A 12,617-nucleotide genomic window follows, 5' to 3' on the forward strand; every position below is an offset into this window, starting at 1 on the left:
CCGAGGGTTGCGATCCCGTTGCCGGTCCCGGTCCGGTACGGGCGCGACACTGAGGGTTGCGATCCGTTGCCGGACACGAAAAAAGACAAAAAAAATAAAATAAAATAACTAGCTCAAAAAACTTTCCCGAAGCAAAGTCACTCACCCTGCCAGGAGTGATGAGGTTCTCTATGCCGACCAGGTCCCGCTGCAGCTCCGTCAGCTTCTGGAGGTTCTCTAGCCGGACAAGGCTGTGCTGGAGTGTGGAGGTCACCTCTGTGATGGCCTTCAGGGCACCTGTGTGGAGAGACCCCTCAATACAGGCGCCCAGGCAGCGGAATAGACAAGACCCTCCACCTACCACCTTGTGACAGGAACGATTTTAACTCAAGGCACATTCTACTCGGTCTCTGCAGGATGCTGTCCACTGTGTCTGCCTACTGGGCGCCTGCTCAGCAAGTACAGGCTCTTGCAGATAATTCTAAAAATTGCACTTTGTTCCACCCAAACTGTTGACTAGCCAACACTCTGGCTTGGTAAAGAGAAAAAACAGGCTTTGTAAACAACTATTTAATGTCACAGGTAAGGCAGTATTTGTTCTTTAAGGAAAACGGTTTACTGCACTTTAAAGGCTAAAATGGTTTGTACCTTCAAAGCAATTGTAATCTTCTCTTTGAACAGAGAGACAGATGCTAATCTTACAGTTCAAACAAAATATCAGGTTTATAATCAGGTAGAAAAACTTAAGACAAACCACAAAATCAGACACTCAGAGTGGTCTACCAGCCCTGACTAGGCCACGGTGGCAGTAGCTGCCTGGCCAAACCCAGCCCCACCTCTGCAGCTGGAACCACTCTTGGGGACCACCCCTTCTTCTGATCAGGACTCCCTCTTAGTGCCTGGCCACAGTGCTTCGTGGGTCCCAGGAACTTAGGTCCACAGGAACCTCGGAACGAGGTCCACAGCCCTTACCCAAGACCACCCATCCTCAGTTCTAGCCTTGGGCAAGTCTGCTAGTGTTAAGTCATGTGACTGCACCAGCTCTATTTTCTCCTCTGTGGAGGTGATGACACTGCTTCAAAGCTTTCAGAGGATAAGGTCAGGTAAGAATGAAGCACATGGAGAGATCATCACTGACAAACGATAAAATTATTCTTTCATAAGTGACACTAGCATGACATTGAAGATATTGGAGGAACTTCAGTGACACTACCACAGGTCTTGACATGCAGCCCTGGTAGCTGGAGTCTGCTCTGTGCAGATTCCTAAGCTCCTGCCCCCAGCTCCTGGTTCCCCACCTCTCTTAGCCTGGCCATCCCTCAAGACCCAATTTGAGTCCGAGTCCCTCCTTCCGAACCCCCTGTTGGGAGAGACTTGACACACTATGCTCATTCGCCACACAGCTGCCTGGTCCTGTGAGTCACTCTGGACCACACCCAGTGCCACCCTGCTCTTGGATGCTGTGTCCACAGAGCGCGGGGCTGGAAGCCTGGACGGCTGCACAGGCGCCACACTGGGTTGGCACCGGAGCTGCTGGAAGCTGGGGACACGGTTCAGACCTGACAGCAGGCTGAGTTCTTATGTACCACGCGGACCTCCTTGGTATCCTCCACAAAGCCGACAGTGCTGACACAGTAGGTGCGTGATGCTGATGGATCATCAACACACACTTAGCAGACAGCCAGGGCCTGGCACTGCCCTTGGGAAACCCTTATTGAAATGAAGGATAAATAAAAATGCAAGGCTGCCTTCTCTAAACCCCACCCTAAAGACCCCCCTCCCCCAACCTTCTGTCGAAAAGGATTCAAGTTCAAGTTCTCAGGAAGACCAAGAAGGCTGGAAACATCTGCACACCAAAGGGCCTTTTCCAGCATGGCGCTTTCTCGACAGGCATGCCTGCGCCCCAGGGTGGGAGTGCGGTCAGGGTGGGAAAAGAGCCACCCGAGACTGTGTTTTATCACCTGGGCTCTCCCAGCTCTGCACAGACGGCTGAGGTCTGAAGCAAATCTATCACGGCAACAGTTGTGCTGCATTAACAACTTACAAGGCACTTTCAGAAGCACAGCCTCATGGAATTTTTGCATCAGCCTATGAGAGAAGTTTTACTGATGAAGAATCTGACATATCATGAGATACAGTGACCCCTCCAAGGTCATATGTCTCCAAGCACAAGGGAGACATAACCAGAACCTGGGCCCTGGGCCTCTTCACTTGGCATGACCTCCCTGATTACCTGGAGCCTGGGGTCATGCTCTCCTCCCAGCTCCAGACCTACCCCCAAAAGTACTATGGGCTACGATTGACAATGACACTTTAAATATGCTATAATTATTTCATATTTCCCTTAACATGCTTGAAAAATTTTTTAAAAATAATTTTGTCATTTTCCTTTATAGCAAACATGAAACACTTGCTTTTAGAATAAAGAGAGACAGCTGTCAACATAGTATGATCCATTTTGTTTCTTGCTCATCAGAGAATGGCCATGCAGAAACCAGCTAGAAGAAAATGCTGAATATTTCTTCATCTTATACTTTTAATGACTGATAAATTTACTTGTAAAAACCTCCTGATAGACAGCAATTTCTTGCACTAAATTTACACTACAACTAGAAGTCATATTTGTAGGTTAAAAAGGTCAGAGTTTATTCCTTTGTTCCTTTAACACAAATCAGAAATGACAGACAAAGCCCATCTATATCAGAAACTTCTAACAGGCCAGCTTGGCCCAAATATTTGTAAGTTTTAGAGCCAAGACCTCCAGGACAGAAACGCCACAGGCAACAGGTCACTCTGGGAGTTGCACCCCACCTTCCAGCATACTTGTGGGGGCTATGGGAGACCTTGGTAGCAGGAGACCACCCTGGTTACAGCACCCCATTCCCTGTGACCCTTGCAGGGCAGTGAGGTCCTTTGCTATGGTGTTTGGATTTGGAGCTGAGAAGAACCTTGTCCTAGGGTGGTGGAGCAGGACAGGCACAGAACTGATATGGCCTGGGACCTGCTCCCCTCCAACAGCCAGAGGGGAGGGAAGGCCAGTGGCCAGTGCTGAAGCCCAGACTTCAGGGTTACCAAAGCTGCTCCTTCCTCACAGCCATGCCAGCCCTCGAGGCAGAGCCTGGCGCCCATGCTCACCGTGGCAGTCAGCATAGTCACGGTGCCCCGGTGAGTAGTGCCCACACAGCCGGCTGAGCAGCAGGCGATAGTGTACCAGCCGCTGGATGGGCTTCAGCAGGAACGTGTTGAGAGGCAAGTAGCAGACTTTCTGGAGCTCAAACTCTTTGTACACTGTCTCTAGCTTCTTAAAGCGTTTGGTGGCTTTTTCCAGTTCCGTCAGGACCTCATCATGTCTTTGGAAGTAAATGGTAAACTCCTGGTGACGCACAAAAAGAGAGTGTTTTGTTAGGAGACGTGGGAGAGAGGGTCCAGTGGGAAAGCAGCCTGTCCACTTGGACGTCACATACCAGCTGGAAATCCTGGTGGGACAGAAGGACGAACGACCCAGTGTGTGCAAGCTGGAGGCCTCTCGGCTTCCCCAGAGTTTGTCTTGGGCCATATCAGACTCCACCCTGACATGTACCTCATTCCAGCCAGAGCGTGGGGTCTTGTCCACAGCAGTCATCTCCACAGCCACCACTGACTGACCCCACCTCTCATGCAGTGAGTGGACCAAGGGCCTTATTCCCACTTAACAGATAAAGAGTTGAGGCCGGGGGGGGGGGGCACCGTAGTTTGCTTCATGGGACACAGCGAGTAAGAGGTGTGCAGGTACTATGGTTTGAAAATGGTCTTTTCCCGAAACACATATTGAAATTTGATTGCCAAAGTGGCAGTGTTGAGAAGTGAGGCCTAGCAGGAGGTGTTTGGGCCATGCGGGTGGACCTCTCATGAACAGATTAATGTCCTCCTGCGGGGGGTGAGTGAGTTCTTCCTTTCGTGGAAATAGATTGAGAGAGCAGGTTGTTAAAAAGGGTCTGGCTTTCTTGGTTTCTCTCTTGCTTTCTCTTGCCATATGATTTCTTCCCTGTTTTCCACCCTTAATTGATGCAGCATGAGGCCCTTACCAGATGCAACTGCTTAATTTCGAACTTTCTAGCCACCAGAGTTGTAAGCCAAATAAACCTCTTTTCTTTGTATATTACCCAGCCTAGATATTCTTTTACAGCAACACTAAATGGACTAAGGTAGCAGGGATTAAGCAAGCCCCACTTGAGCTCTGCCCAGTCTCAGTGCTCGCCCCAGAAGCTTCACTCAAGAGTACAGCAAAGTGTTTGTACTGACCCTGTTATTGGACAGAGGGAATAACCATGCCTGATGTTCCTACAACACGTGTTGTATGAGGAATGCTGCTCTGAGGGGAACACTGCTTGAAGAGAACCGTGCACTGAGGGAATGCTGTTTTGGAGACTGATATTCTGAGGGGTTCCCTTTTCTGAAGGGAATGCTGCTCTGAGCAGAACACTATTCTGAAAGGAACTCTGATCTGAGGGGCAGGCTGTTCTAAGGGGACCCTATTCTGAGGGTAACAGTGTTCTGAGGTTAACTGTTCTGAGGGAAACCCTGTTCTGTGGGGACCGCTGTTCTTTAGTTTTTTGTTTTTTTTTTTTTTTTGGGTGGCTGGCTGGTACCAGGAACGGAACCTTTGACTTTGGAGTTACAAGGCTGTGCTCTAAGCAACTGAGCTTACCGGCCAGCTTGGGACCACTGTTCTGAGGGAAGGTCTGTTCTAGGGAATGCTGTTCTGATGGGTAACTTATTCTGAGGAATGTTGTTCTGTCTTTGAGGGAATCCCTGATATGAGGGGAACTCTGTTCTGGGGTAAATCTGTTCTAAGGGAAACCCTGTTCTGAGGAGAATGCTGTTCTGAGGGAAACACTGTTCTGAGGGGACCCCTGTTCTAATGGGAACCCTATTTTGAGGACCACTATTCTGAGGTGAACTATGTTCATATAGAGATATTCTTAGGGAAATCCCATTCTGAGGAGAACCTGTTCTGAAGGAAGCCCTGTTCTGGTGAACACTGTTCTGAAGGGAAACATGCTTTGGGAAATGCTGTTCTGAGGGGACCCCTGTTCTGAAAGGAACCTTGGAGGAGAACAGAGTTCTGGAGAACTCTGTCCTGAGGGGAAACGTGTTTTGGGAATGTGATTCCAAGGGGTACACTGTTCTGGGAAACACTGCTCTGAGGAAAACCATGTTTTGAGGGGAATGCTGCTGTGAGAGGAATGCTGTTCTGAGCAGAATCCTATTTTGGGGAACAGTGCCCTGTGGAGAATACTACTCTGAGTGGAACACTATTTTTTTTTTTTTTTCTTTTTGTCTTTTTTTGTGACCGGTAATGGGATCACAACCCTCGGTGTCGCGCCTGCACTGCGTTCAACCAGTGAGCGGACCGGTCTCTGTATGGGATCTGAACCCTCGGCGAGAGCGCCACCGCGCTCCCAAGCACCGCACTCTATTGAGTGTGCCACCGGGCCAGCCCGAGTGGAACACTATTCTGAGGGGAACTCTGTTCTGAGGGAAAATCTTTTTTGGGGAAAACTGTTCTGAAGAGAATACTGTTCTGAGGGGAACCCTAATCTGAGGGGAACATTCTGAGGTGAAGGCTGTTCTGAGGGAAACAATATTCTTGGGAAAGATATTCTGAAGGGAACCCTGTTTTAGGAATGTTGTCACGAAGAGAACCCTGTTCTAAGTGGAATGCTGTTTTGAGGGGAACCCTCTCTTGAGGAATGCTTTTCTCAGGGGAAGGCTTTTCTGAGGGCAAGGATAATTGAAGGGAATTCAGTTCTGGAGAACTCTGTTCTTAGGGGAAACATTTTTGGGGGAATGCTGTTTAGAAGGGCACGCTGTTCTGGGAAACTGTGTCCTAAGAGGAACTGTCTTGAGGGAAATAATGGTCTGAGGAAAACACTGCTGTGAGGGGAACTGAGTTCCATGCAGAAGCGAGGTCTGAGGTGAATACTATTCTGAAGGAATCCCTGTTTTGAAGGGAACCTCAAAATAGTTTTGAGGGATGCTGTTCTGAGGGAAACCCTGATGTAAGGGAATGCTGTTCTTAGGTGAACTCTGGTTTGAGGAACGTTGTTTTGAGGGGAAACCTGTTTTGGGGAATGCTGTTATAAGGGGAATACTCCAGGGAAAGGTACTCTCAGGGGTAACCCGTTCTGAAGAACGTTGTTCTGAGAACCCTGTTCTGAAAAACACTATTCTAAGGAGAACCTTGTTCTGAAGAGAACCTTGCTCTGAAGGAGCTCTGTTCTGAGAAGAATGCTGTTCTGAAGAATGCTGTTGTAAGATTCACCCTGTTGCAAAGAAACCTGTTCTGAGGGAAATCCTACTCTAAGGGAAACCCTGTTTTGAGACTGCATTCTGTGGAGGACACTGTTTTGGGGAAGGCTGTTCTGAGAGTACCCCTGCTCTGAAGGGATGTTCTGAGGGGACTCCTGTTCTGAGAGGACCGCTGTTCTCTGGGAAACACTCTTCTGGGGATTGCTGTCATGAGAAAAATATTGCTCTGAGGGGAATCCTAATTTGAGGAGAATGCTGTTCTGAGGTGAACCCTGTTTTGAAAAATGCTGTTCTAGGGGACTTTGCTTTTGGGGGAACCCTGTTCTGAGAAAAATGCTGTTTAAATCCTGTCTGAGTGTAACTGTGTTTTAAGAAACTCTGTTCTGAGGGGAACTCTATTCTGAGGGGAATGCTGTTCTGAGGAATATCTATCCTGGGAAAGGCTTTTCTGAGGGAAACTCTCTTTTGGAGAACCCTGTTCTGAGAAAACTCTGGCCCAAGGGGCGCTGTTCTGAGGGGAAAACTGTTTTGAGGGGAACACTGTTCTGAAGGGAATTCTGGGCAAAACTGAGTTCTGAGGGAAACCAAGGTCTGAGGCAGAATGCTGTTCTGAGGGAAAAATCTGTTTTGGGGAACCCTGTCCTGAAGAGAATGCTGTACTCAGTGAATGCTGATCCAAAGGGAACACTGTTTTGAGGGGAAGGTTGTTCTGAGGAGAAAGATTCTTGGGGAAAATATTCTGAAGGAAGTTCTGTTCTGACGAATGTTGTCCTGAGGGAAACCCTGTTCTGAAGAAAATGCTTTTCTGAGGGGAACTCAGTTCTGGAGAATGCTGTTCAGAGTGAAAATGTGTTTTGGGGAATGCTGTTCTAAGGGTAATGCTATTTTGGGGAACTCTGTTGTAAGGGGAATCCTGTTATGAGGAGAACCCTGTTCTGAAGGGAACTTTATTTGAGAAATGATATTCTGAGAGCAGCATATGCTCTTCTGAGAGCAGCAGAGATGCTGTTTTGGCAAAGCTATTCTTAGAGAAAACCTGTTTGAGGAATACTGTTCTGAGGAGAACCCTTTGTGAGGAATACTGTTCTGAGAGGGACTGTGATGTGAGGCACAGAAAAATGTTCTAAGGGGAGCCCTGTTCTGAGGGGAACTGTTCTGGGGAAGGCTGCTATTCTGAGGGAAATGTGGTTTTTTTTTTTTTCCTTTTTGTCTTTTTTCGTGTCCGGCAACGGATCGCAACCCTCAGTGTCGCGCCCGTACCGGACCAGGACCGGCAATGGGATCGCAACCCTCAGTGCTGCACCCGCACCTCGCTCAGCCAGTGAGCGGGAACTGGTCTGAATGTGGGATCCGAACCCTTGGCGGGAGCGCCGCCGCACTCCCAAGCGGTGCACTGTAGCAGTGCGCCACCGGGCCGGCCCGAAATGTGTTTTTTTTTGGAATATTATTTTGAAGAGAAAGTTGTTCTAAGGAACCCTGTTCTGAGTGAAATCCTGGTTTGAGGAATGCTGTTCTGACTGGAATGCTGCTCTGGAAAAAGGTATTCTGTGGAGTAACCTTTTCTGAGAAACATTGTTCTGAAAAGACCTTGTTCTGAGGAATGCTGTTTTGAGGGGATCACTAGTCCGAGGGAACCGTGTTCTGAGGAAACCTCCTCTGAGGAGAATACTGGTTTGAGGGGAACTCTGTTCTGAAAAATGCTTTTCTGAGGGGTACCCTGTTCTGAGGAACAGTGCTTTGAGTGAAATGCTGCTCTGAGTAGAACACTGCTGAGGGGACCCCTGTTCTGATGGGACCCTGTTCTGAGAAGATCCCTGTTCTGAGGTGAAATCTGTTCCGAGAAATGTTGTCCTGGGGAGAACCCTGTTCTGAGGGATACTCGGTTCTGCAGAATGTTGTTGGGAGGGGAAGCGTATTGGTGAATGCCATTCTGAGAGGTATGCTATTCTGGAGAACTCTCTTCTTTGGGGAACCATTTTCTGAGGGAAACACTGTCCTGAAAAATGCTGCTGTGAAGGGTACCGAGTTCTGAAGAGGATGATGTTCTGAAGGGAACCCTGTTTGGGGGAATGCTGTTCTGAGTGGAATACCTCTCTGAAGAGAATGCTGCTCTCATGAGGCTCCTATTGTGATGGGATCCCTGTTCTAGGAACATCGTTCTGAGGTGAATGCTGCTCTGAGGGAACACTATTCTGAGGAAAACTCTGTTCTGAGGGGAACCCTTTTGTGAGGAGAATATTCTTCTGAGGGGAACAATATTCTCTTCTTAGGGGAACCCTGTTCTAAGGAATGTTGCCCTGAGGGGAACCCTGTTCTGAGAGAAATTTAGTTCTGAAGAACACTGTTTTGAGGGGAAACATATGTTGGGAAATTCTGCTCTGAGAGAAACACTATTCTGGGGAACTCTGTTCTTTATGGAAGTCTGTTTTGAAAGAAACCCCATTCTAAATGGAACCCTGTTCTGACTAGAACATTGTTCTGGGGGAAACCTTGTTCTGAAGGAAATCCTGTTTTAAGGAATGTTGTTCTGGGGAAAATGATGTTCTGAGGAGAAGAATGTTTGAATGTGAAATATTCTGTTTTGAGCCATGCTGTTCTGGGCAAAAGGCTGTTGTGAAGGGAAGGATGTTCTAGGAAAAGATATTCTGAGGGAAACCTTGCTCTGAGGGAGACTCAGTTCTGGAGAACTCTGTTCTGAGGGGAAACATGTTTTGGGAATGTGATTCCAAGGGGTACACTGTTCCGGGGAACTCTGTTCTGAGAACCATGTTCTGAGGGGAATGTAGCTGTTCTGAGGGATGCTGTTCTGAGGAATGCTGCTGTAAGGAACAGAGTTTTGGAGGAAACCTAAAGGGGAATGCTGTCTGAAGGGAATGCTATTGTGAGGGGAAAACTGTTATGAGGATAATTCTGTTCTAAGGGGAACTCTGTCCTGGGGAATGCTGTTCTAAGGGGACACTTGTTTTAGGGAACACTGTTCTGGGGGAAATGATGCTCTGAGGGAAAGAATATTTTAGTGAAAGATATTCAGAGGGGGACCCTTTTGATGAATGCTGTTCTGAGGAAAAGATATTCTAAGGGGAACCTTGCTCTGAGAGTAATTCAGTTCTGGAGAACTCTGTTCTGAGGGGAAACGTGTTTTGGGAATACTGTTCTGACGGGTACTCTTTTCTGGGAAACTTCTGAGGGGAACCACATTCTGAAGGAAATAAAATTCTGAGCAGAACGCTGCTGTGAGGAGAACACTGCTCTGAAGAAACTTCCTCTGAGGGGAATGCTGTTGTTCAAAGGGGATTGCTGTTCTGAGGGGAACACTTTACTGATGGGAACCCTGTTATGAGGGATATTGAGTTCTGAGGGCAACACTGCTCTGAAGGGAAGGCTGCTCTGGGGGGAATCTGCTCTGAGGGAAATGCTGCCCTGGGAACACTGTGCTAAGTTACCCTGATGTGAATGAAAGGAACTGTTCTGGGGAGAATCCTATTCTGAGCAATGCTGTCTTGAGGGGAACCCAGTTTGAGCAGTGCTGTTCTGGGGGAATCCTATTGTGAGAAACCCTGTCTTGAGGGGAATGCTGCTCTGAAGGGAACACTGCTCTGAGGGTAACCCTGTTCTGGGGAAGGTTGTTCTGAAGAGGAAGCTGTTCTTCATTGAATGTTGTTCTGGCAAACCTTGTTCTGAGGGGACCTCTATCCTGGGGAATGCTGCTCTCAAAGGAAGGCTGTTTGAGGGGAACCCTGTTCTGAGGGGCACCCTGTTTGGAGGAGAATGTTTTACTGAGGGGCACTCTGTTCTGAGGGCAATTCTGTTCTGGAGAATACTGTTTTGGGTGGAATGCTCTTTTGAGGGGAACTCTGTTCTGAGGGGAATGACAGATCGCTTCTGTCCACAGCATTTGTGCTCAGCTTGGAGTTACCGTGCAAACTGTCCTACCTTTAACTGACACATGTTTCTGAGCAGGATGTCCCCAATTCGTTGATGACTGCCTTTTGTGTGAGCATTGGAGGGCTCTTCCCTGTAGTAAAGAGGAACAAAGAGGTTCAAAACCCTGTGAAAGCTTGTGGGACACAACATGAATTGATGCTAGTGTGGCCAGCTGCCCTAGCCACAGTCAGATCAATGACAATGAGATGGCTTGAGTTGGAAGGCCATTATCCAGAAAAGATGGTAACCAGGCAAAAAAGGGATCATCTACTTTTAAATTGTTCCTTTCACCCTCTTTTCTAGAATAGGATGAACAGAGGTTATTATACATTTCTACCTCTCCTCACAGGATTTAAAAATAAACTTCAATAAAGTAATGACTCTTCTGGATTAGTTTCTGAAGCCAGGAAGTTCCTGACAGCAGTGATGGTGACGAGGGCAGGGGCCACCCATTTCTAGGACACATTTACTGCCCACGTGGGGGTCCAGGACTTGCGGGCTGCCCATGTGAGGGCTCAGGGAGAAGGGGCCGCCAATGTGTGCAGTGGGGGTCAGGATGCAGGGGACATGCGTGTGGGGTCCAGGCAGTGGGGGCTGCCCAGGGTGCAGCAGTGTTACCAGAGTGCCAGCCTCTGTTCCACCTCACGCAGGAAACCTCTGTGGAACTCATAGACAGGATCGATGTTGGAGAAGAGCAGGGTCATCAGGGCTGCAGGCATGGCGTCCTCCTTGACCACCGCACTGCGGAACCACTGTGGGAGGAGCTCAGCATGATGGGAGGTATGGCCCTTGCTGAGGACCGACAGATGGCACCCAGCAATGACCCTCTAATTACTGACTACAAGGACAGCTCAGATCAGTACTACAGCCATCCTCTTTGCTGATGACCCAATTTTCAAATATAACAAAACAATTCTAGGTTAAAAGACCCTCTAATTACTGACTACAAGGACAGCTCAGATCAGTACTACAGCCATCCTCTTTGCTGACGACCCAATTTTCAAATATAACAAAACAATTCTAGGTTAAAAGTGTTTGTTTTTTGTTTGTTTTTTTTTTGTCTTTTTTACTGACCGGTAACGGGATCGCAACCCTTGGTGTTGCACCTGCACCACACTCAGCCAGTGAGCGGGAACCAGTCTCCACATGGGATCCGAACCCTCAGCGGGAGCGCCGCCGCTGCGCTCCCAAGCGGCGCACTCTCCAGTGCGCCACCAGGCCGGCCCGGTTTAAAGTTTTAAATGGACACATTTCCAGCTTTATACCTTCACAAGAACTTGGACCCCAATGTTCTCACCTGACTTAGACATGTCTTAAGGATATATTTAATACCAGATATACATGTAATACCATATATAGATAACACCATGTATACATGTTTTAAGGATATATTTAATACCAGATATACATGTAATACCATATATAGATAACACCATGTATACATGTTTTAAGGATATATTTAACACCATAGATACATGATCACCAAGAGATATTTCTCAGGAAGAAGCCTCTGTGTTCAGATTTAAGACATATTAGGAAAATCAAAGTAAACAAGGCTTGGGTTTCATACCACGGTAATAACTTCTAAATCCTTCAGGTATGTTCGTTCTGTAGAGAGAATCTCCTTTGCTATGAAATAGGCCTTGTCTGCCGGCATGCGCTGAAAGAAGCAGAGATGGCCGTCAGCATGTATCTGTGGGACACACCACCCTTTTGTGTTCAGAGACAGGCCTGCAGTTTGTAACACTTGCTTTCTTCTGCTCAAGTTAACATCACCATGGGGTTTTCATCCTTAATGTCTGAAGGGATTTACTTCTGAGTAAAAACGGTCACAATTAAGCCCAGGTGTATATCCCTCATAACGTTTTTCTCATTTTATGTTATTCTTTTGGAGAAAAGAATTGCTGTTCAAATGTCAACATATGTAAACGGGGCTGAAGCTTACTACTGGTTTTGTGAGGAAATTATTGTTATCACTGCCAGTGGTATGGCTGCTGACAGACACAGATGCACGAGTGTGTCTTTNAGACTCAAAGGCCTCTGCACCATCCAGAAAGAGGTGCTGGCTGGGGGGCGAGGCTGGGTGAGATTCTGGACAGACACACTCTGAAGTGTGGATGTGACGTGTGAAGGATGGAGGTGGCAAGGATGACTGCAGCGGTTTCTGGCCTAAGCCAAGGGTAAGGCCAGCTGCCATCGTCTGAGATGGGGAAGGCTGCAGGGCAGGTTTTGGGAGAAAGGTGAGGAGCTGGGTTTGTGCCATGAGAGTCTGAGATGCACCGTAGATGCCAAGCGAGAGGCAAGCAGGCAGCAGAAGGGAACTGAGTGGTCTGCCCCTCGTGGATGCACCCTGGAGCCTGCTGATACTGCTGGCCACAAAGGGACAGTGCTCTCCACCCCCTGGGAGGATGTTCCACTTGAAT

General features: G+C 47.9%; 1 protein-coding gene across 1 annotated transcript in view; it reads right to left on the reverse strand.

Moving 5' to 3' along the window:
• The window catches only part of FARP2 (FERM, RhoGEF and pleckstrin domain protein 2), a gene marked incomplete at its 5' end in the record, with an annotated part of 32,998 nt that overhangs the window by 13,673 nt on the left and 6,708 nt on the right, over positions 1-12,617 (reverse strand). Inside the window, 4 exons of the mRNA XM_008578748.1 lie at positions 146-276; positions 3,115-3,352; positions 10,204-10,285; positions 10,813-10,946. Of these exons, the coding sequence (XP_008576970.1) occupies positions 146-276; positions 3,115-3,352; positions 10,204-10,285; positions 10,813-10,946 (585 nt within the window). The remainder of the gene's footprint in view (positions 1-145; positions 277-3,114; positions 3,353-10,203; positions 10,286-10,812; positions 10,947-12,617) is intronic.

This window comes from Galeopterus variegatus, unplaced genomic scaffold, assembly GCF_000696425.1.
Source record: "Galeopterus variegatus unplaced genomic scaffold, G_variegatus-3.0.2 Scaffold1752, whole genome shotgun sequence".
Taxonomy (NCBI): domain Eukaryota; kingdom Metazoa; phylum Chordata; class Mammalia; order Dermoptera; family Cynocephalidae; genus Galeopterus; species Galeopterus variegatus.